At 54.7% G+C, this 20,563-nt stretch overlaps 10 protein-coding genes across 10 annotated transcripts; 4 read left to right on the top strand and 6 right to left on the bottom strand.

Moving 5' to 3' along the window:
- Window positions 1-486: 486 nt before the first annotated feature.
- BO80DRAFT_492482 (4'-phosphopantetheinyl transferase family protein) lies at window positions 487-1,754 on the bottom strand (the record flags this gene model as incomplete). The annotated part of the gene is made up of 1 exon (XM_025723770.1): window positions 487-1,754. The coding sequence occupies exon 1, from the start codon at window positions 1,516-1,518 to the stop codon at window positions 487-489; it is 1,032 nt and encodes a 343-aa protein (XP_025576628.1). The 5' UTR covers window positions 1,519-1,754.
- Window positions 1,755-1,923: 169 nt separating this feature from the next.
- On the top strand, window positions 1,924-2,971 carry BO80DRAFT_463528 (pyridoxal 5'-phosphate synthase glutaminase subunit PdxT). Its single transcript, XM_025722600.1, has 2 exons — window positions 1,924-2,193; window positions 2,258-2,971. The coding sequence occupies exons 1-2, from the start codon at window positions 1,940-1,942 to the stop codon at window positions 2,829-2,831; spliced, it is 828 nt and encodes a 275-aa protein (XP_025576627.1). The 5' UTR covers window positions 1,924-1,939; the 3' UTR covers window positions 2,832-2,971.
- Window positions 2,878-3,815, bottom strand: BO80DRAFT_463527 (nuclear cap-binding protein subunit CBC2). The gene is made up of 5 exons (XM_025722599.1): window positions 3,674-3,815; window positions 3,518-3,612; window positions 3,413-3,457; window positions 3,168-3,359; window positions 2,878-3,110 (listed from the first exon to the last, which is right to left on the bottom strand). The coding sequence occupies exons 1-5, from the start codon at window positions 3,737-3,739 to the stop codon at window positions 2,978-2,980; spliced, it is 531 nt and encodes a 176-aa protein (XP_025576626.1). The 5' UTR covers window positions 3,740-3,815; the 3' UTR covers window positions 2,878-2,977.
- Window positions 3,816-3,908: 93 nt separating this feature from the next.
- Window positions 3,909-6,847, top strand: BO80DRAFT_501010 (uncharacterized protein). Its single transcript, XM_025724269.1, has 3 exons — window positions 3,909-4,329; window positions 4,390-6,507; window positions 6,559-6,847. The coding sequence occupies exons 1-3, from the start codon at window positions 4,039-4,041 to the stop codon at window positions 6,781-6,783; spliced, it is 2,634 nt and encodes an 877-aa protein (XP_025576625.1). The 5' UTR covers window positions 3,909-4,038; the 3' UTR covers window positions 6,784-6,847.
- Window positions 6,848-8,151: 1,304 nt separating this feature from the next.
- Window positions 8,152-9,412, bottom strand: BO80DRAFT_31894 (uncharacterized protein). The gene is made up of 2 exons (XM_025715103.1): window positions 8,964-9,412; window positions 8,152-8,882 (listed from the first exon to the last, which is right to left on the bottom strand). Exons 1-2 carry the CDS (start codon window positions 8,994-8,996, stop codon window positions 8,232-8,234), a joined length of 684 nt encoding a protein of 227 aa, XP_025576624.1. The 5' UTR covers window positions 8,997-9,412; the 3' UTR covers window positions 8,152-8,231.
- A 783-nt stretch (window positions 9,413-10,195) lies between these two features.
- pin1 (peptidylprolyl isomerase ESS1) lies at window positions 10,196-11,229 on the bottom strand. Its single transcript, XM_025715101.1, has 4 exons — window positions 11,096-11,229; window positions 10,615-11,018; window positions 10,440-10,556; window positions 10,196-10,385 (listed from the first exon to the last, which is right to left on the bottom strand). The coding sequence occupies exons 1-4, from the start codon at window positions 11,096-11,098 to the stop codon at window positions 10,376-10,378; spliced, it is 534 nt and encodes a 177-aa protein (XP_025576623.1). The 5' UTR covers window positions 11,099-11,229; the 3' UTR covers window positions 10,196-10,375.
- A 218-nt stretch (window positions 11,230-11,447) lies between these two features.
- BO80DRAFT_423721 (DNA-directed RNA polymerase II core subunit RPB9) lies at window positions 11,448-12,282 on the top strand. The gene is made up of 2 exons (XM_025719115.1): window positions 11,448-11,636; window positions 11,688-12,282. Exons 1-2 carry the CDS (start codon window positions 11,557-11,559, stop codon window positions 11,974-11,976), a joined length of 369 nt encoding a protein of 122 aa, XP_025576622.1. The 5' UTR covers window positions 11,448-11,556; the 3' UTR covers window positions 11,977-12,282.
- Window positions 12,283-12,318: 36 nt separating this feature from the next.
- Window positions 12,319-13,070, bottom strand: BO80DRAFT_403610 (mitochondrial 54S ribosomal protein uL14m). Its single transcript, XM_025717654.1, has 4 exons — window positions 12,992-13,070; window positions 12,842-12,926; window positions 12,546-12,770; window positions 12,319-12,489 (listed from the first exon to the last, which is right to left on the bottom strand). Exons 1-4 carry the CDS (start codon window positions 13,004-13,006, stop codon window positions 12,419-12,421), a joined length of 396 nt encoding a protein of 131 aa, XP_025576621.1. The 5' UTR covers window positions 13,007-13,070; the 3' UTR covers window positions 12,319-12,418.
- A 445-nt stretch (window positions 13,071-13,515) lies between these two features.
- On the top strand, window positions 13,516-17,881 carry BO80DRAFT_454005 (alpha/beta-hydrolase; the record flags this gene model as incomplete). Its single annotated transcript, XM_025722052.1, has 5 exons — window positions 13,516-13,626; window positions 13,689-15,341; window positions 15,637-15,641; window positions 16,205-17,495; window positions 17,624-17,881. 5 exons carry the CDS (start codon window positions 13,516-13,518, stop codon window positions 17,879-17,881), a joined length of 3,318 nt encoding a protein of 1,105 aa, XP_025576620.1.
- A 142-nt stretch (window positions 17,882-18,023) lies between these two features.
- Window positions 18,024-20,319, bottom strand: mrh4 (ATP-dependent RNA helicase MRH4). The gene has a single exon (XM_025715095.1). The coding sequence runs from the start codon at window positions 20,065-20,067 to the stop codon at window positions 18,166-18,168; it is 1,902 nt and encodes a 633-aa protein (XP_025576619.1). The 5' UTR covers window positions 20,068-20,319; the 3' UTR covers window positions 18,024-18,165.
- Window positions 20,320-20,563: the final 244 nt, after the last annotated feature.

The raw sequence follows: 20,563 nt of genomic DNA, 5'->3' as shown, positions 1-20,563 counted from the left end.
TCGGAGCGAGAACACCCGTCTAGAAATGGAAGTATGATTGGTTGGTTGGATGGATGCAGAGGAACGGGGCGTGATTGAGGATTCAGTCGAATGAGAAGAAGATAAGATGAGAGATTCTTCTCTCGACAGACCAGTTTGGGCCGGGTTCATTCTGTCCCTAGAGTGTACATAGAAGCATTATTCCTGTTCCTAGTAGTAGTAGTATTAACTTTTCTAGACCGTTTCTTGCTCTGGTATCGGCTAGTCGGCATGTATCGCGTCCAGGTAGATAAATACACAGTATTATGGAATAATCGCTAGATACTCGTATGTATCAGGACATTGATACCATATGTCTGGTTCTGAGATGAGAGATATTCTCTTGTGTCGCTTGGTAGCTGTTCCAACAACAGATATGCTCGCTTGCTATGACGCTACGCAATATATTCCATCTCAAATGCACATCCACATCCTCTCCTTCGAAAGTTAGTACAGCTAGGAGGGACACTAGACCAAACACCGACACTCCCCCATCGCACAAGGCCTCACATCCTCCTCAATATCAATCCTCACCAACCCCTCCCAGACATCCCCCTTCTCCCCGTCACAACCATCCCCCGCCCTCGCCGCCCCAATCTTCCCTCCCCTGGCAGCCGTAGCAACCAAATAATCCTCCTCAAACGCCACCACCTCCAGCCGGACATCCTGCACCTCCGTCCCGTACAATGATGTCTTGACACCCCGATACGCATTCTCACCCGCATCCGGCGCAATAACGTCCGTGAATTCCAGCTCGCGCAACCACGGCGCGAGCAGCGCCTCCCCGGTCATCTTGATATAGGCTTCTTTCAGGGCCCAATAGGTGAAGAAGACGCGGTAGCTGTATTCGACGCCCTCGAGGGAGGTGAGTGGGTATTTCCCGCTGGGGTGGGTGAGGGATTGGATGAGCGAGAGTTCGCGCGCGGAGAAGACCTCGGAGAAGATGGTGGCGTATTCGAGGAAGGAGGCGCGGGTGCGTGGCTCTGGGCCGCGTTTGCCGTGGCGTTCGTTGACGCAGGTGATGTCGATGCCGACTTGGGGGATCGTGGGGTGGGGGTTGGTGGTGGGGTCTGGGGGCGCGGTGGTTGCTGCGGTGGTGGTGAATTGGGAGGCGGGGGTTGGGATGGTGGTGCCGGCTAGGGCGACGAGGGAGTTTTGGTGGCTGACGTTGAATTCGACGGTTGGGATGGGCGCGGAGAGGGTCGAGAGGAGGGCCGGGGACGGGATGAAGCACGGCCGTTTATGCGGGGCGGGCGTCCGGCTAATGCTGATTTGGTTCCAGGGGATGTGGCATGTGCGGTGGATGAAGAGGTATTTGAGGAGGTTGGAGGCCAGGGACATGTGCTTGTCTTTGAGGTGGTAGAATTTCTGTATGGCTTCTTGCTCGGTGGGCTGGAGGGTGGAGAGGAGGGGTAACGTGGAGGTGTGCGTAGTGAGGGGGCGCGTGTCCATGTACCAGCGCACCAAGGTGGGAGGTGTGTTGTCTGGAGTGGAGGCCATCGTGAAGTTCAATTAGTTGAAGGAGGCTGGTGTGATGGTTCAATTGAGCGTAAGATACGGAGTATAGTTGTCTGATGTATTCGGGCGTAAGCGGAGAGATGATATAGAAGGTATAGGGAGCTCCACCACGATCATAAAGTCATGCTTGTGTCGGGGCTTTGCCAGCAGTTGCTCGAGGAAGGTCCTACAAGGACCAAGGTCACCAGCTCGAGGATGACAGGGAGAGTGAAGAAAGCCAGACACGAAGTCGTTCAGCTGCCCTGAGGACTGCCGCATTGGGACAATCGGGCCGCGGGGCAGCACGTGGTGATAAGCCGGCCCGTCGTTGATCCGCTGACATAAGGCGGCGTTTATACTTTATTTAAAGTATAGAGGGCGGCGGCGATTCAGCCAGTGACTCAGTGGCCATCCTACATCTGCAATGGGCAGCACCACCGTCGGCATTCTCGCCTTGCAAGGCGCATTTTACGAGCATGTTCAGTTGCTGAAGAAGGCGGCGGCCAGTTTGTCCGCAGACAACGCCGGCTCTTCGTCGCAATGGGAGTTCATCGAAGTGCGCACCCCGCAGGAACTGGAGAGATGCGATGCCCTCGTGCTGCCCGGAGGCGAGAGTACCACCATCTCTCTCGTTGCGGCCAGATCTAACCTCTTGGAGCCTCTGAGGGATTTTGTCAAGTACGTTCAGTGTCTCCGGTCTTGTCTGCCTCATGTATATAGCCTTACTGACATTCGCCTCCAGGGTCCACCGGAAGCCGACTTGGGGTACTTGCGCCGGTCTGATCCTCCTGGCCGAGTCGGCCAACCGGACGAAGAAAGGTGGTCAGGAGTTGATCGGCGGTCTCGACGTACGCGTCAACCGGAACCATTTCGGCCGACAGACAGAGAGTTTCGAAGCGCCTCTCGACTTGCCGTTCTTGGGTGAGGAGCAGCCTCCCTTCCCCGCCGTCTTTATCCGGGCCCCGATTGTGGAGAAAATCCTCCCCCATCAGGAAGGCGAACAAGTTGCTGAGGCCCAGAGAGACGAGACGGTCATCGCGCCTTCGCGACAGGCCGAAGACGAAACCGCACGGCAGGCAATGGCAGACAGCGTGGAAGTTCTGGCAACTCTACCTGGAAGAGCGGCGAAACTGGCCAGCCAGGGGACGCACATCGATGCGGATAAGGAGACGGGCGATATCATCGCTGTCCGCCAAGGGAACGTCTTCGGAACGAGCTTCCACCCGGAATTGACCGACGACGCCCGCATCCATTCGTGGTGGTTGCGCCAGGTGGAAGAATCCGTCCGGAGAAGACATGCCAAGCAACGCGCATGACTTGCTGCGCGGTGGTAATGGAGTCTTCTTGCTGGATCGTGGGTATCGGATGTAAATTTTCTTTCTTGGGATGCCTTCTAGCAGGTGATAGAAATAGATTGTACATAAACGCCGCTTTTGCGCCAACCTGAATTATTCCCCTCTGTTTACCTACCCTTGCCGTACTCTTCTTCCTCCCGTCGTCGCTGATCGTCGGCATATGCGCGACCGTAACCACCCCGACCGGGATCATACTCCTCTCTGTACTCATCACGGACCTGGCCACCCGACTTACCACGCCTGCCAGAGTCAGGAGCCTGTCTGCCTTTGAAGGGGGGGGGGGGCCAAAACACATACCCATATTGCCGTCCCTCCTCAAAACCAGGGTCCAAATCCGTCCGGATGATTCGCTCGTCCAGCTTAGTACCTCCAATGTATTTGAGACAGTCCAGAGCATCCTGGTGGGTGTAGTATTCGACGAAGCAAAATCCGCAAGGGGTCTTGTTGTACCGGTCGAGACCCATCACCAGCCGCTTAATCTCGCCGCACCTGCAACATCGATCAGTCTGCGACTCGTATATGATTCATTTTGGGTTGCTGACTTGGCAAAAAGCTCGTGAATCTGCTCCTCTGTGGTATAGAAAGAACTGCGACGGTTAGCAGCGGCATACAGGATCGCTAGACGCAAGATCAATCCAAGAACGTACAGGTTGCCAACATATAGTGTGGTAGCATTTTTCAGATGATCAACAGGCTCTTCTGCCTTCTCAGTGTCATCCTGGCTATACTTGCGTCTCTTGTTCTGTTGATGGGTCGTCAATAACCTCCAAGCTCCGGATAGCCTCTGGAGGGAGAAGCTCTACCTTTCCCTGATAGTAGGCACTAGGCCGATCCAGCCGGTCGACAGTGTTGTGCCTGAGGGTGCTCATGCTGCCGGTTAATTAGCCAAAGCAGTCTTGAATTTCAAGCTGGCAAGCGACGGCGTGCAGGAGGAAGCAACTGGAGCGGGAATGAGAGCGGGAGCCGCGCTGGAAGAAGATCGGGAGCTGACTTCTTGGCGCGCGCCAGTGACTGCTTCATTCTCCGCCAAAATTTCCCCGACCCTCCAGGTGTTTGCTGCCTTTCCTCCTCTTCTCCTTGACAATTTCTTCGTTTTCGCAGCTTGCTTCCAGCGCATAATGATATTTTAAGCTTGCTCGAAATCTCTATCATCCCAAGCACTCCTACGATGCCGAAAGTCATCAGCTACACTCCGCCCTGGCTCTCGCGCCCTTCGCCTGGTGCCTCCATCTTCGCCAGCTCCGCAAAGGCTCCCGAATATTCTACAAGCCTCAAGGAACTCGCCTATTCAGGCCCTACACGCATCCAGGCCAAGCGGGGGAATGAATTGTTCACGGTGGTCGACAACCAGATCCGCTGGTCCATCCTTACGAGATTGAAAGACGACTGGCAACAAACCACCAGATCGAATGGTGCCACGGAGAAGCAGCAGTCTGAGGATCGCGCCGTGCATTACAGGGTATGACGAACCGTGCGGTGCAACATAGCTTGGTTTGGCGCTCTAACTGACGACGTCCAGATTCTAGCGGTGCCGGTTTTCGAGAAGATCCGTCAACTGATTCCTTCGCCTAATGGCGCATTCTTAGCCATCGTTGCTGATCACACTGTCTTTATCGCTGTGCTTCCCGACCCGTCTCACCTGTCCGGAACAGATAGCTCTTCCATCCGGGTGAAATCGTACCAACTAGGCCCGACGACGCACGTTATTCCCGAGTCCCCTGTGGTGTCGGCGCTATGGCATCCTTTGGGCGTCCATAGCAACCTCGGGGGTTGCTTTGTGACGGTCACCGCGGACGCCGCGGTTCGGGTGTGGGAGCTGGATCGCAACAACCACTGGTCCTTTGACCGTCCGACATTGGCAGTCGACCTGCGGAAGCTGGTGGATGGCACCTCGTCAGACCAGGACTTTGCGCCATCGGGATTTGGGAAGAACAAGGGTTTTTCGGCCGATTTTATCGACATGGAGGTTGCATCCGCATCTTTCGGAGGCAGTGGAAATGACAAGGAGGACGCATGGGCGCCCATGACTCTGTGGGTTGCGATGCGACCCGGCGATCTCTACGCTTTGTGTCCGCTCTTGCCCTCCAAGTGGCGCGCGCCGTCGACGACCGTTCCCTCGCTGACTGCGGCGATTGTCCCGAAACTGGCTGCTTTGGAAGAAGACGCGCCGGACTCGGAGGATGAGCTGACCGCCTCCCGCCAACAGTACGACTGGTTAGCTGAAATCGACAACCAGGAGCCTTTGCATACGGAGTTTGATACGGAGACCGGCGCTGGCTCGGAGATCCTCACTCGTCCAGCCAACCCCAGCGCAATCCCGAGATTGCAGGGTCCTTTCCGGTTCGATACCGGAGATGCAATCGACGACCTGGACCTCTGCGATCTCCTCGTCATGAGTGCCAAGGTTGACCTCGATGCGCTCATGATGGGCGAAGAGGAGCTTGGGCTGGAAGAGATTGGAGACGACCGGCTTTCCGCTACCGTCATATGTCTATCGACGGGAAGTGGCAGGATCCATATCTGTCTCGAGCTCGATGGCGTTGAAGGACAGTGGCTTCCGAAGGCTAAGAAGAACGTGTTTAGCACTCCTGTCTCGGAGCCATCGGATCTGCTTCTCGTGGAATCATTGGACACCATGAGGGGAGAACGGACGTCGACCAACAACTGGCCCACATTCACGAAGGATGCCTACTCTCGGTACAGCTTTTTTGTTACCAACGCCAATAACGTGACTTTCATCTCTCTCACCTCCTGGGTTCAGAGGCTCGAGGCGGAACTGCAGTCGGAGGACACAGCTGGCTCTGCCTTCCGCTTGCAGATCCTCTGTGAGGGCTCTGCATCCCTGAGAGAACGGATCCTTGAGGTGGATGGAAACGCCGGTGCGAAGGATCTGGCCGGCCACCTACCGGCCGCTTTGGTGTACTATGACTACGACCTTGGTTACTTACTATTGACCTCCCACGCATCCACTCCTCATGCTGCTATCTTGGATGCGCCCGAGGTGCCCCTGCCCTCGATTGCGGATCTGCGACTGTTCGACCCGGAGGATCAAGCGCCGGGCTCACCCGTCTTGCCCCCTCGTCGGCCTCCGTACCAGGTTCCGGCCATCTTCTATGCGGAGCCGCCTTTGGAGTTCTTCGTCGACAAGCATGTGCCGCATCGCCAACGTCAGGCCCTGAAAGAACAGGTGCGGCTGTCTCCGGCCACCTTGGACCTGGTTGCCGCTGCGCACCGGATCTTGTCTGCCCACACCAACGCTCTTGAGCGAGCGGCGTCGGACCTCTTCCGTCGCTGCGAGCGACTGCAGGGCGAGATGCGGGATCAGCTGAAGCAGCTGGCCGATGTGGCGGACCGCGTCAAGGGGGTTTCCAGCGCGATTGCCGAGGACGGCACACGGATTGAGGGTTCTCGGAGCGGAGAGGCCCTGGACAAAAGGCTGCAGACAGCCAAGGATAAACACACACAGTTGGTGCAGCGGTACGAGGCATTGCGGAGTAAGCTGCTCAAATCGGGCGGACGGCCGCTGAGCGAGAAGGAGAAGTCGTGGGTTGTCGAGGTGGAGACGGTGTCGGAATCGGTTGGGGATTCCAAGCAGGAGGGCCAGCAGGACGGCGTCCTGACACAACGGTTAGAAGCTGTAAGTTGTTCCCTTGCAACCCTGCAGCACACGATACTAACTTCCCGACAGGTCAAGGAGATTGCAGGCGATCTGCTCACGGAGGTCAAGACCATTGCGGCCAAGTCGCCCATCAGTGCGGAACCCGGGAGCCCGGCATCGCCTGGAGCCCATCCCCGGGTGCCGCAGCGACTGCAGCGGGCGAAGATTGCAGATGCCATGCAGATGGTCGAGCGCGAGTCGGCCATTATCGAGAACATCACGTCGCGTCTGGAACGACTGAACTCGGCGCTGTGAGCATCGGCTCGTCTGATAGTTAATCGGGATAAGACATTATGCTATGGATGATTAAGGTTCTGCGACTAGTTACCTCTCTCAGCCGTAGACCAGCCTGTAAACAACCACGACAGACTCGGTCACTTTCTCTCCTTGTCTTTGCCTTTCTCCCCATCCACAAACCTCCTACTCTTCGGCCCTCTCACCTTTCTCCTCCTCATTCTATCCCCTGCCTTCCCCTTGCCCTTACCCCTTTCCACCCCAGACCGACCTCCAGCAACACCCCCAGTATAAATCGAAACCGGATCACAAACCCTCGACAAATCACACCTCCTCGACTTCTTCTCCTCCCCTTCCCCCTCCCCCTCCCCACCTTCATCCCCATCATACTCCCACCCCACCCCAAAATCCTCCTCAAAATCGACATCAAAATACCTCCCCTCCAACCACCCAATCAACCCCAACACCCTCTCCCTCTTCTCCGCCACCGCCGTCCCAATACACATCCCACAGACCCCAGTATTCTCCCCCTCGGCACCCTCCTCGTCTGCGTCCTTCAGGAAGACCATTTCCCGTCGGGTGCAGAATTTCCCGTGCGTGCGGAGGCGACACGCTGAGACGTATTTTGTTGTTAGGCAGCCGCAGCGCGGGTGTGTGGTTGTTAGGGTTAGGCACATGGTTCCTCTCTTTTTTCTGTTTTTGGGTTGGGGGTGGGTTTGGGTTTGGGGATAGATCTGTATTGGATTGGATGTGAGTGTTGGGTTGAGATTATTGGGGAGAGGGAAGGGGAGGGAGGTTGAAGTTGGATGGATGGGAGTATAGAATGGGGATAATATGTTAGGATTTTGAGATGTAGTACAGAAGTGTAGTGGGAAACAAACATAAAACAAAAGGTTACGGGAGTGATTGTCAACATTGTGGCTTGGGCTTTCTTATTTTCTTTGCTTGTAATAAATGGTTGGTTGACTTACATCTCGCTTCGTTGTAATAGTGGTGATGATTCTTTGTTGTAAAGTAGGGTTCAGTGTTCACGTGAGCTGTGATGAGTGAGGCGCGGTGAAGAGAGCCACGACTGATCATGCAGGTGCAGGAGGCATAGCTTGTGAGAGAAAGGGCTAAATATAGGAGAAAGATAGAATGTGAGATACGATGAGTGTCTTGGACAGTGGGTGGTGTTGACGGGACTTGTTGGATCTGTTTGACAACTTCCTTCCCTACAAGGGCAGGGCCGACCATCGTACGGTATTTGGAACTGTGGTCATACCCATGGCTGTATGAATAGATAATGAATAGATATTTTCATTCACTGATAAAGAAAGTCCATTCTATATTGTTCATTTGGTATTAATCACCCGAAAATCAACAAAGGAAAACCACAGCGACATTCTCTGGCAGTCTCCCTCTCCACGTCTCACTCCTACCATATGGTTCCCAAGCATTCATCACCATGACATGGCGTAATACTGCCGTTAAATCCCCCGAGCCTCTCTTTCAAAGTTCTCGGCGACCTGATCTCCGTCCTCGACCCTCTCTCGGATCAACCTACAGAAATCCCTGATGGTTTCCTCCCTCGTCGGCACATATAAGAGACTTCGATCATCACTCCACTTCTTCATTTCGCCGAGGAAACTCGTCCGTAACCGGAATAGGCATTCCCTGCGCGCGGCCTCGGATAGCTTGAGATCTTCTATGTATTTTTTCATTTGCTGGACAGCGCTGTGGCACGCTGAACGTGCCTCCAAATCTTTGATGTTCAGAGCCATTTGTTCCTGATACTCGAACACTCTGTAACCGTCTCCGAATGGACTTAGGTAAACCGTATTCTTTGGGATTTTCATAGGTGGGGTACAGCGCAGGATCGCTTGTACTGACGCTGTATGCTGGGCATATATCTCACCATCTGCGGAACACAAACCGATAAAGCGCCCAGTATGGTACTGCTCGTTAAACCGCTGCCTGTGGCGCTCCCTAGCCTCATTCAGAGACGACTTCAGTTTATCCTCGATCCCAGGGGGCATGATTGATTCGAGATCGGGCGGTACATTGAGGGCGTTCTGGTTGACGCCGGAGTCAGCGAGAGCTCTGTTTTCGTTAATGGGAGCCATTGTAACAAGCAAAGACTACTTTTGGGGGTCAGTGAATGTATTTGATGAGGTCGATGAATGCATTCTAGAAAATCGAAAGTATGTCCTGAAGCGCACCTTTATAGCCTCCAGTCCGGATAATACTTCCATGGAAGTGACCTATCCAAAATCATTCAAGCTTTCTACCCTAGCTCGTCCAGCGGGATTCCGCGCAGAATTATTCAGGACAGGGAACCGCACATGTTAGATGCTTCATTATCAACGGGGAATTTCTTATGTGAAATGGACTTTACCTCCTCCATGCAGAGCTGCTGTTTATATCGGGTTGAGAATTGGCGGAAGACGCCAGCCACGGACCAGACAAGATCCGGTTCCTTCATTCAAGGTTCGGCCCGTGCTCATCAAGAACAAATCACACCTTCCCCTGACTAGTTGCAGGGGAGGGATGGGAAAGAGTGTTTCCATGTAAATGACGCGCGAAGGTCGCCAAGCCCCGGAAGGGCCCAGTCGAGATGCCCACTGAAGCAAGGGTGGCTTCTGCTGATTCCAAGTTCAAGTGGGGAAACTGCACTTCAGGATGTTGCCGAGTATCACTAGGAAATTCTGGAGTGAGTAAACTGGTAGGAGGAAGCACCTGAAGAAGGTGAATAAAGGTTCCTATCTCATACTACTGTGTAGATCGAGTATCCTTCAAGTGCGCATCATACATCAAAATGACACGTTTGGACCTATGGGGCAGATTGGACTCCATTCAAGTTCCCATCACAGGCGGCTAAGAGTTCCACTGGCGGGAGGAGAAGGAATATCATCCTGAAACTCTCCTTCCAATCTATCTTCTCTTGTCTCCTCAACACTGGGATCGCCCATCCCAACGTACTTTCCACAGTCAACGGGACATCGCGACATCGAGGTTAGTCGAATGGCAGATAGTCTAGCGCTCTTTCAAGGGCGATGCAGGGAATTGAACAGAGTAAAGGTAATTCTCAGCCAGCCCTCGCTAAGCTGGAAAGCCCCGCCAGGAGTGAATAGTTTGCAATAGGACCAAGGGATCTTCCACGTCTTGGATTAAACCATGCATGGAAGCTTCCCAGCTCATCGGAGGCCTGAATCTCGAGGCCGCTATCGGAGCTAGCTATGTGATAGACTAATCGAATTGGACAACTCCTCATTCAGCCCTAATCCATGTATAGGGTGACCCGGATCACATGACATTGCGTCATATTGCAGTGCGTCTAGTGCAGTCGCGTAGTCTGGGGAAGTACATTCCAGGAAAAATGGTCTGCAGGTTAGAGGACTTGACGCCCAATTTGCCCTATTGAAGGCTTCTGGTGCGAACCATGATGCATACGGTCACATTCTTCCAAAGGGCCTAGAATATATACAAGGGTCAGACAAGCTACCTACTGTCATCGAAGCTAGTAGGTTGATGGGAGCTCGAGAATATGATTCCTCATGTAGCAAGGATAGCAAACTTAGGTAGCTATTTCTTCCAAGTAGATACACTCGTAATAAATAGGTGACTCTGAGATTTACTGCACACTGATAGATTCATCTCGTTAGCACCTATTGAACCACAAACCAACGGGTACATACCGTTCGATGAGATGGACTCCCGAGGCAGTTTCAACAATACTACTGACCTGGCCAGGCTGCAGTGCAAAGGCCGCGTCCTCAAATTCTTTCTGCATTTCACCCCGTCCAAAGAAGCCCCTAGACATCGATTAGCCTGACTGAAACAAACAATCCACAACCTGGCCGTAAGACATACAGGTCTCCTCGTTTCCTGGCACTGCTGCAGTCCGACTCTGATACAGCAATGTCTCCCAAGCTGGCCTCACCCACATTGATGCGCGCCTCGTGGGCCCGGAGAATCTCGATGGCCTCCTCCTTCGACCGAGTGATCTCCGCTTCCCTCCAGCTGCTGGGCCGTCTGCTATCCCGGTGCTTGACGAGAAGGTGGCTGCAGCGGATCTTGCCCTCACTTTGACCATTTCCATCGGGGCGTCCGGCCGGGCCGCTGTGGTAGTTTGCCATGTAGTACTTGAGCTTTTCGGTGTCGGTGTCCGCCGGCGGCTCCCAACGAGACTCCTTCGTCATGGGGTTGAAGTAATAAGGGAGGTTTTTGGAGTTGGAGTGGCGAACCTCCCATCCTGCCGGAAGACCTGTCTCTACCTATAAATCATAGTCAGCACCAATCGCGAGCTTGGTAAACAATAGCTTCTATGGGGGCGGTGGCGGGGTGAGCTTACCATTTTGCTGAGTGGGGATGCCTGTCTATCTATAATCTGTATAGCTTTCTATAGCTTCTAGAGGTTGTCCAGGATCAACGAGCGAACCAGGGGGGTCAATAGAGGGGTATATAAAGCTGCAGGAATGGGAGCGGTTTTGTGCTGCAGCTGCTGCGGGACAAACTGCGGGGGAGAAGAGGGCCGTCCGCAAACTACGCAAAGCCCGCAAACATGACAAACACCCCGGGCGGTGAGACGCTAGGTGGTGCACTAACCGTCGTTAGCCTCGAACCTCCCAGCTCGACGCTTCTTCCGACTTCCATCTCAAACGTCTCTCGCTCATCTTCAGTCACTTCGCACGTCCTTCTTGTTATCTGTTTCTTAAGAGAAACGGAATCGAACGCATACTACGCACTCGCTATATATCACTGCACGCGATCTTCTATCTTTCCAGCACAAGTTCAATAACCCAACATCCGAAAATGTCTGCAAGCCCGTCCCCGTCCGCCGGTGGCGATAGCAAGCCCAGTGATCAGATTCATTTCCGCTTCTGTCGCGAATGGTAGGTTTCCTTCTCTGTACATTTGACTTGACATTCGCTAACGATCGACAGCTCCAACTTGCTTTATCCGAAAGAAGACCGCATCAACAACCGGTTGATGTTCACCTGCCGAACCTGCCACGTCGGCGAGCCCGCGACCTCCTACTGCGTCTACCAAAACAAGCTGAACACCCAAGTCGGAGATACTGCTGGTGTGACTCAGGATGTGGGATCTGATCCTACGGTTTGTCTCCCGGGTTTCTGTGCTCATTGTGGGGAGGAGATTACCTGCTTCGTCTGTGACTCATGGTCTGAGGACTCATGGTCCGAGGAAGACTATGACGGGTTTTCGTCGTCATGAGGCCCAACTATCATGGATACATTCCAAGGTGTCTGAAATTTCCGTGGCTAATACACACTCTTATTAGCTTCCACGATCCAACAAGCTCTGCCCGAGCTGCGGTGAAGCCGAAGCAGTCTTCTTCCAGTCCCAACAGCGATCTGCCGAAACTGGAATGGTGAGCCTCCTTGCTTGGTGTTGGAGTCAAGATGCGGGTGTTGGCTGACGTTCGATCCCCAGAAACTTTACTATGTGTGCTGCGCATGCGGCAACGTTTTCGTCTGATCTCGGTTTTATCATCTATTTGTCATGTACCTGATACCCAATCTTGGCTCTTTGCAGCAACATCTTTGTGGAGTTTTGGCGATGTTTGAATAGGAAGGGGGAGTTTGAAAGGAGAAAGAAATTTCTATTGCTACAAACTAGATAGGAAAAAGAACAATTCGCTTCCAAAAGGTATATCCTACACATGCATGGGGGCCAACGACAGAATCTTGGACCACTGTCTTCCTCGTAGTTCCGTAGCCACGACACCTAAATTGAGGTCAGTCAAGCGCGCCATTTGCAGGCCGTGCCGGATGTGGACTGACCGTTCATTCTCGTTCCGATAGGATCTCCGGACTTGTTGACCAGGACGCAGGCGTTGTCGTCGAACTTGACAATCGACCCGTCCGGCCTTTGCATCTCCTTCCTTGCCCGGACGACGACGGCGTGGCGGATGTCTCCTCGACGGACCTTGTTCGCGATACCAACGTTGTTCGTGCTGTCGGGGCCGAAGTTTCGTTGTTTCTGGACGACGACCACAATTCGGTCACCTGTTGACCACCAGGACGTACATCAGTAATGATCTCCTTTGGTATTGAATAGAGGGGGATGAAAATCGTACCAACGGTGGCTGGGCGCTTCTTTTTCAGGACGTTCACGCACTCGACAACGGCGGCGCCGGAGTTGTCGATGCAGTTGAGCATCGTCTGGTGGGACCCGTCAGCGTGAAAATTCTCCCGCTTCAGCGACTCTAACAAAATCGTAGACGCACCTTTAGCTGAATCATCTTGACCGAGTGCCCTGACGGAGGGGAAGCGTAGGGGAGGGGTGGGATGTCGAGGAGATGATGGGGTCGCCCGAAAGAAAAGCAGCGCAGCAGTCGCGGGCCGGCAGGTTTCGCCGACGACCGACCCCGGACGGGGCGCTGCAGGCCTTCTTCACATCGCATGGGCAACGCCGGGTGTGTCTGTGTGTGTGTGTGTGTGTGTGTGTGTGGGTGCGTGTGCCTGGTCTTTTCCTTTCATGCGCGCTAGCTTTCACTGCCTCTCCTTCGTTTCCTTTGTTCGCCATGACAGTCACCTCACTTCGTATTCACGTCGTTCCCTAATTTTTCTACCCATCCCCTCTTTTCCCCCGAAATTGGCGCCCTTGTGTTAGATCTCCTTTGGCCCCCCGACCTTCCGCTGCTGCTTCCCCTTGACGCTTGGTCGCATTATTCCACCAAACAATCCACCCTCCACACTCCACACAGTCTCAAAATTTCTTGTATGGGATCTCCTGGTCTCGGACTTCATCATGCCAGCCTTCAAGGCGAAATCCAGCCCCTCCGTCGACCGTCGTGATCGGCTTACGCTTGCGAAACTGGCCAGCTATGATGATGTCGCAACGGATGCGCTTGTTGACCGTGTACGTTTGCGAGTCCCCATTGGCAGTCATTCAGCTGGCCACTGACTCTACTTTGCTCACAGGCCTATTTCTGGACCAACACCCGCAAGAACCGCACCAAGTACAACCCCGCCCGCGGCATCAAGGACGATGAGGTTGCCAGCATCCTCCTCCACGATGTCATTGTCGGCAAGGATGCGGCCAGGGCGGAGGCGAAGTTGCTGAACATGTCCGGTCTAAAGAAATACTTGGCCAAACTTCCCACCGACCGGGAGAAGGACTGGTTCCGTCGACACCTCCGCAAGTACATCCAGATGTATCTCCCGGACTCGCCCTTTGAGGTGACTACGACCAATCGCTACATGGTGACCGAACACGAGGCTGCCATCTGCGCCCGCAAATTCATCAAGCAAGGCCAGGAGATCAAGTACCTCAGCGGGACCCTCGTACCCATGACGCGGGAGGAGGAGCAGGATCTCGATTTGAAGAGGAAGGATTTCAGCATTGTCATGTCGAGCCGGCGAAAAACGCCATCTTTCTTCCTTGGTCCCGCTCGGTTCGCCAACCACGACTGCAATGCCAACGGACGGCTCGTGACGCGCGGCGTGGAAGGCATGCAAGTCGTGGCGATCCGGAACATCCACATCGGGGAGGAAATTACAGTTTCTTACGGAGACGATTATTTCGGCATTGACAATTGCGAGTGTCTTTGCTTGACGTGCGAGCGGGCAGTCCGGAATGGGTGGGCGCCGCAGCTCGATTCCGACGAGGAGAGTCCGGCCTCAACACCTGCCTTGACCGATGACGCTCTCCTTTCGCCCAGAAAACGCAGACACGCCCCGGATTCGGACTCGGAAAGCTCTCCGACATCGAGCCCTCGCAAGCGTACCAAGTTCACCCGACAGAATTCCAAGTTGCGATCCGAGGTCGTGTTTTCCGACATCACTCTCTCGATTGAGTCCGCCGCGGAGCAGCCAGCGGGCGCCGAGTTTTCCCCCCAAGTCTTATCGCTGCAACATGCTACCGTTGCTGAAACCGTCAGCGACCACGTCATCGACAATAAAGATGACATGAATACTGAATCTACGGTTCAGAACACCACCGCCACAGAACCCGAATCACCCGGTTCACTTGAAGCCGATGATTCACACCGCTCTTCGACCTCGACAGCTGCGACGTCCGTTTGTGACAATGCGGTGCAGATCAAGGTTGAGGAAACTACCGAGGCTTCTGTCCAGACAGCTACACTAGCTGTAGAGGGACACCTCGATCTCTCAGTCACCGCTCCGACAGATAGAGAACGACGCATCCTGGGTACTGACAATGATGCCTTGTCGGACTTGTCGGATTCGCTGGAGCTCGACGAGAAGCTTGGAACCGTCGTGAAAAAGTCTCGAAAGTCCCGAAACAAGGAAGTGGTCCCATCCGTCGAGGTCGAGCCACCTCGTGCTCGGGTCCCTGGCGACTACACCAAGACTTCCAGACTGCTTGCACAGGCTTACGACCGCTGGGTTGATTGCCGGACTTGTACCAATTGGTTCGTTCAACAAGATTCCTACCTGACGCGAAGAGAGTGCCCCCGGTGCGAACGGCACTCCAAGTTATATGGTTTCCAATGGCCGAAGACCGACAAAGAGGGCCCAATGGACGACGAAGAACGCGTGATGGACCACCGTGTTGTGCACCGATTCCTGTACCCGGAGGAGGAGGCGCTCGTCTCGCGCAAGGACCGCGGAGTCAGTTTTGGAATCACCCCGACCCCCGAACTATCCGAGCCTCGCGCGGAGACCGAGGAAAGTGAGGCCGGCGAGGATCGACGCAACACGCGCGCCAGCCGGCGGCGCACCCGGTCTCTTCGGATGACTATGTAATGATGGATATGCTTAATTTTTGGGACATTTGAAACCTGGAGTTTGGCAGTCATTTGGAGTTCGGATTCGGAGTCCCAGGCGTTGGATTACTATGGACCCAGCATTTCAACCAGTTCGGCGATTTTGACAGACTTTACATTGATTGAAAGATTTTTCATAGTCCCTGTCTTCTATGGGTGTCTTTCTCTCTCCTTTTCTCTATTTCTTTTAATTCTGCACATTTTTCGGGCATTTGGTTACCCTGTATAGAATATCGGTCGCCCCTGGCCCTTGGTCTCTTGTACTTACGCGACTCGCGCCGCAGCCCAGGGCCTTGGGAAAGGAGTTGGTCCAGGTCTGCTGACAGTCATCTTGAAGAATCCTTTCGCACTCCCCCGCAGTTTGTTGGTACTGCATCTCCGCATCCCCGCGTGCCTGCATCGTGAAGGAGAAACATATTGCACCAATGGCAGCCCCGAAAGAGCCTGGATCCGAGCTCCCTCGACTCTTCGTCATATGCTTGTGCAAGTATTCAAGCTTCTCCGAGTTGACTCTTATTGAAGTTCGGGCTGCATCATACCGACGCAGATTCCATCATCGAAGCCATAATGCTCTATAAGACCCTGCTGATTTCCGGGCAGGCCTTCTTCCCCCGGCCAGGTCATCGGGGTAAAATCGACATCTTCAGCCATGGACTTCTCACGTGTCCTCCTGGCCTTGTGCTTCATTCTGACTATATCCACTTCTAGCGCCTACGATAGCCCCCTCGTCACCCTTGACTATGGATCATTTCAAGGTACCTACGACGCCACCTACAACCTCTCCTACTTTCGCAAGATCCCCTTCGCAGCACCTGCAACAGGCGAGAACCGCTTTCGAGCACCCCAGCCCCCGTTGAACATCACCAATGGCACCTATGACACCGACCAATCCTTCGACATGTGCCCTCAACGGACGGTCAACGGCTCCGAGGACTGCCTCTACCTAGGCCTCTACTCCCGACCCTGGGACACCGCCTCCACCACCAACCGACCCGTCCTCGTTGTCTTCTATGGTGGCGGCTTCATTGAAGGCAGTGCCCTCTTCGGCATGCCCCCCAACTCGTACCCCGTCCTTAATGTCAGCACCCTCAACGACTACGTCGTCGTTTATTCCAACTACCGCGTCAACGCCTTCGGCTTCCTCCCCGGCCAAGCCATCAAAGACTCGACCACCTCTGACCTGAACCCGGGACTCCTCGATCAACAATACGCCCTCAAATGGGTGCAATCCCACATCCACCAGTTCGGCGGTAACCCCAACAACGTCACCATCTGGGGTCAGTCCGCCGGTGGCGGGTCCGTCGTCGCCCAAGTCCTCGCCAACGGCCGCGGCTCCAACCCTAAACTCTTCTCCAAAGCCCTCGCCAGCTCCCCCTTCTGGCCCAAAACCTACGCCTACAACGCTCCACAAGCCGAGGAGATCTACACTCAACTTGTCAACCTCACCGGCTGCTCTAATGCATCGGACACGCTCGCCTGTCTGAAAACCGTCGACGTCCAATCCATCCGCGACGCAAGCCTCATCATCGATGACAGCCACACCTACACCACCAGCTCCTACACCTGGGCCCCTGTCATCGACGACGTTTTCCTCATCGAGCCCCTCACGACCGCCATTGACTCCGGTGCCATTGACACAGAACTCGTCTGGGGCATGTACAATGCCCACGAAGGGCAGAACTTCATCCCCTCCGGCCTCGACTCCACCTCCTCTTCTGACGGGTTCAACTCCTCTCTCGCCAGCTTCCACGATTGGCTCACAGGGTTTGTGCCCGGGCTCTCCTCAAAAGATATCGCTCTCATCGAGTCCACATACTACCCCGTTTCCGGGAGCGCCGAAACCCTCACATACAATACCACTTATGTCCGCGCCGGCCTCGTATTCCGAGATCTCGTCCTCGCCTGTCCCGCCTACTGGGTGGCCTCGGCAGCCAAGGAACGGGGCTATGTAGGCGAATACACCATTCCTCCGGCCACGCACGGGAGTGATACTGTTTGGGTTAGTCTTCCTCATCCTACCTCATCCCGCCTCATCCATACACTGAACACACATCTTCTGATCACATCTGTGTTATCCCCTCCTATCATATCAATCAAACATACACTAACAAATCCATGAAACAACAGTGGGACACCGTCAACTCCGACCAAGAAACCGACCCCCTAATCTACCAAGGCTACGCCGGAGCATTCGGAAGTTTCTTCCAAACGGGCGATCCCAACGCCCATAAACTAACCAATGCATCTGAGCCCGGCGTCCCAGAGCTCCAAGACACCGGGGCCGAGTTTGTAATTGCAACAGATGGGTTCGAGAATGTCGACCTGACACAGTTGGAGAAGAGATGTGCGTTTTGGAAATCAGTGGGGAAGGATATTCCGGTTTGATTTCATTCGGATATATCGATCTATCTGTTGTTCTTTGTCTATCTAGGTAGGTAGGGATGAAATGATCAAGGGGAATGGGTGATATGTAGGTGAGGTGAGGTGATACCATACAATTATAATACAACAAATACATCCCGTGTGTCCTGATTCTCGAGTCATGCGTGTTGAGGTTCATATGATTCGCCTTTATCGCCGTTTCCGAACGCCGGTTCGTCAAAGGCCAGTTAGACTGGCCGAGGGGGTAATAGTACAGATAATTTGCTGCTTGCTTGCTTGGGGTTGCTTTAAATCAAGGCCTGTCCGCGGAACATGCCCTCGCGCACTTCTTTCACCACGTCCTTGCGGTCTTTCTTGCCCACGAGCACCACGGCACGGCCGCGCTTGCCCATCCGACCGAGACGGCCCAGACGGTGGATGAAATCAATCGTATTGTGCGGGACGTGGTAGAGAATGACGGTCTTGACAGCCAGAGTGTCGATACCACGCGAGGCGATATCGGTCGTCACCAGCACCTTGGTGTTCGGCAGTCCGCGCTCCGGGCCCTGCTTTTTCTGGTCGGGGAAGATGAAGGGGATGGCGCTATCCTGTCGACGCTTGTTCTTGGCCAACATAATTTCCTCGGCGGTAGGGGGGAGGGGTGACTCGGTGAATTCCTCGAGCAACTCTTCTTGCTTACGACTGCTGGAGTCGCGAGAGAGTGATTGGGCGTCGATGCCCTTCGAGCGTAAGAACTGGGCCACCTCGTCCGCTTCTTCGCGCTCGTTGACAAACACTAGGATCTTCTTGACCTTTGGTCCGGCTTGCGCCAAGAAGGGGTGCACAGGTTCCGTGTCGCCCGCTTTGCCGATCGACCAAATCACGTCGGCGCAGGCCAGATTGCGGTTGCCACGGTAGGGGTCCCGTTGAATGTCCACCACACCCAGCTGGACGCGACGGGGAATAGCATGCAGGTTCGGAGTCGTCAGTCGTCTGATATCAGGATAGCGCTTTCGAAGGAGATTGTCGAGACTGCGGGGGATAGTGGCGGAGCAGAGGATGAGCTTGCGGAGGGATGGTGCCGTCTTGTCGATGATCTCGGTCGTCGTGGGCAAAAAGGATCGATCCATGAGCGAATCTGCTTCATCGAGAACCAGATGGCTGACACGACTCAGCACATATGGTTCGGTCTTTGCGATCGATGCGAGCAGGTGGGGTGTGGTAACGAGGATATCAATGCCGCTCGGGTGGAAGAGTGTGCTCTTGATGCGACGGGGGGTCAGGTTGGAGGAAATCATTCCTGACCGGTATTTGACCGTGTGCGAGAACGCCTTGACCTTGGCACTGACTTGGGCAACCAACTCAGATGTCGGGACGAGGATAATCACCCGGGGTCTTCCGGCATTCGACAGCGGCGCTTCTTCCGGTTCAACGTCGAAAGCCCGGTTCTTGAGCCTCTCTTCCCGCTCCCTGGCCTTTTGTTCCGCTTCCTTCTTCTCAATTTCCTTGTCCTCCGCTTCCAGGCGCTTCATGGAGTCGATCAATGGAATTAGATAGGCCAGCGTTTTTCCTGAGCCGGTCTCAGCAGCCAGAAGGAATTGTTCATAATTAGGGGCGCCGTCCTCAAGGTCTCTCGAGGATCTTCTCGGTTTGGAGTCTTGTAGGAGTTGCGGGATAGCCAGACGTTGGATCGGGGTCGGTACGACATCCGCGAGACCGGGGAGAGCTTGGGAAAAGATCGAGTGGCGCACGACTGGTAGTAGAGGAAACTGGTCGAAACTCGAGATTTCCGCGATCTTCGACTTGATGGCGGTCCTGCGACCGTAGGATACAGGCGCCAATGTTGTCTGCATCTTGAGTGCCTTGTAGAGAGGACTGTCATTGTTCTGCTTGCCGTCTTCAGAGTCGCCGGAGCGCTTCAACGCCGCCTGGGACCGTGATCGTGACCGAGGCGTATCAAGGCGCGCTTCTGTCTGGTTCATGCCCGCAAACGGTCCCCCACGGTCCCTTTTGGAGCGACCGGGCTTCACCGATGATTTGGCAACGTTGGAGGACAGAGTCATGCGGGCGACCTGGCGGCGCTGTCGGAGGGTGGCCATGGAGCGGACGGCCTGCCCTCCGGACAGCGGCGAGGAAATGGTTGGGTGGCTCTGACAGAGCAGACATACTTGAGGCCGAAGCGGCAGCGAGAGTCTGCCTAGCCGATTCATGGTGTCAATGGGAACGAGGAAGAGGAGGGAGGGAGGGAAAATCAAGAACTTCTTGTCGCCTCCCGGAGCTTCATTCTTTTCGATCGGCGGGCGGAAAGAATCAGCAGTTCATCCCGTGCCAGGCCCAGAACGGAAGGCGCTCGGGCTCCGGGGCGATCCTGCGCTAAGATCAGATAGGGGCTAGCGCAATCGGGGCAGCCCGCCAGGCGACCAGGTGTCGAGGCCATCAGGCCAAGCTGAGACCAGTGACGCTGAGGCCTTGTTCCGGCCCAGGGATTCAGGCTCGCGGACCGTTGTTGCTATGGAGACTCCCGCCGCCAAAATGTCAACAGCTGCCAGCGGCGTGCGTCCATCCAGCGATCCCAACTGCGGCCGATTTGCGAACGGCTTCGACTACTTATTAGTCAACAAAGGCTGTCCGGTCTGTTTCTCCCTCTTCCAATCCCCTTCCCCGACTTCTCGTTCTCCTCCCCTTCTCCCTCGTTGGTCCGGTGGT

The sequence above is a fragment of the Aspergillus ibericus genome, assembly GCF_003184845.1.
Source record: "Aspergillus ibericus CBS 121593 unplaced genomic scaffold BO80scaffold_13, whole genome shotgun sequence".
Taxonomy (NCBI): domain Eukaryota; kingdom Fungi; phylum Ascomycota; class Eurotiomycetes; order Eurotiales; family Aspergillaceae; genus Aspergillus; species Aspergillus ibericus.
Note: the sequence above shows the minus strand (reverse complement) of the source record. Positions and strands in the feature narration are given on the sequence as shown.

What these genes read in the sequence shown, in the direction of transcription:
- pin1 (XM_025715101.1), bottom strand. An exon ending in GCCAGGAAACGAGGAGACCT is followed by an intron (nt 10,557 to 10,614) that starts GTATGTCTTACG and finishes ATCGATGTCTAG; the next exon opens with GGGCTTCTTTGGACGGGGTG.
- BO80DRAFT_403610 (XM_025717654.1), bottom strand. An exon ending in GAAGCGCCCAGCCACCGTTG is followed by an intron (nt 12,771 to 12,841) that starts GTACGATTTTCA and finishes GGTGGTCAACAG; the next exon opens with GTGACCGAATTGTGGTCGTC. An exon ending in TATCGGAACGAGAATGAACG is followed by an intron (nt 12,490 to 12,545) that starts GTCAGTCCACAT and finishes ACCTCAATTTAG; the next exon opens with GTGTCGTGGCTACGGAACTA.
- BO80DRAFT_501010 (XM_025724269.1), top strand. Translation starts at nt 4,039, where the DNA reads ATGCCGAAAGTCATCAGCTACACTCCGCCCTGGCTCTCGCGCCCTTCG. An exon ending in ATCGCGCCGTGCATTACAGG is followed by an intron (nt 4,330 to 4,389) that starts GTATGACGAACC and finishes GACGACGTCCAG; the next exon opens with ATTCTAGCGGTGCCGGTTTT. An exon ending in TGACACAACGGTTAGAAGCT is followed by an intron (nt 6,508 to 6,558) that starts GTAAGTTGTTCC and finishes ACTTCCCGACAG; the next exon opens with GTCAAGGAGATTGCAGGCGA.
- BO80DRAFT_463528 (XM_025722600.1), top strand. Translation starts at nt 1,940, where the DNA reads ATGGGCAGCACCACCGTCGGCATTCTCGCCTTGCAAGGCGCATTTTAC. An exon ending in CCTCTGAGGGATTTTGTCAA is followed by an intron (nt 2,194 to 2,257) that starts GTACGTTCAGTG and finishes ATTCGCCTCCAG; the next exon opens with GGTCCACCGGAAGCCGACTT.
- BO80DRAFT_423721 (XM_025719115.1), top strand. Translation starts at nt 11,557, where the DNA reads ATGTCTGCAAGCCCGTCCCCGTCCGCCGGTGGCGATAGCAAGCCCAGT. An exon ending in TTCCGCTTCTGTCGCGAATG is followed by an intron (nt 11,637 to 11,687) that starts GTAGGTTTCCTT and finishes AACGATCGACAG; the next exon opens with CTCCAACTTGCTTTATCCGA.
- BO80DRAFT_31894 (XM_025715103.1), bottom strand. Translation starts at nt 8,996, where the DNA reads ATGGAAGTATTATCCGGACTGGAGGCTATAAAG. An exon ending in CCGGACTGGAGGCTATAAAG is followed by an intron (nt 8,883 to 8,963) that starts GTGCGCTTCAGG and finishes CCCCAAAAGTAG; the next exon opens with TCTTTGCTTGTTACAATGGC.
- mrh4 (XM_025715095.1), bottom strand. Translation starts at nt 20,067, where the DNA reads ATGAATCGGCTAGGCAGACTCTCGCTGCCGCTTCGGCCTCAAGTATGT.
- BO80DRAFT_463527 (XM_025722599.1), bottom strand. Translation starts at nt 3,739, where the DNA reads ATGAGCACCCTCAGGCACAACACTGTCGACCGGCTGGATCGGCCTAGT. An exon ending in ACACTATATGTTGGCAACCT is followed by an intron (nt 3,458 to 3,517) that starts GTACGTTCTTGG and finishes TAACCGTCGCAG; the next exon opens with TTCTTTCTATACCACAGAGG. An exon ending in ATTCACGAGCTTTTTGCCAA is followed by an intron (nt 3,360 to 3,412) that starts GTCAGCAACCCA and finishes TCGATGTTGCAG; the next exon opens with GTGCGGCGAGATTAAGCGGC.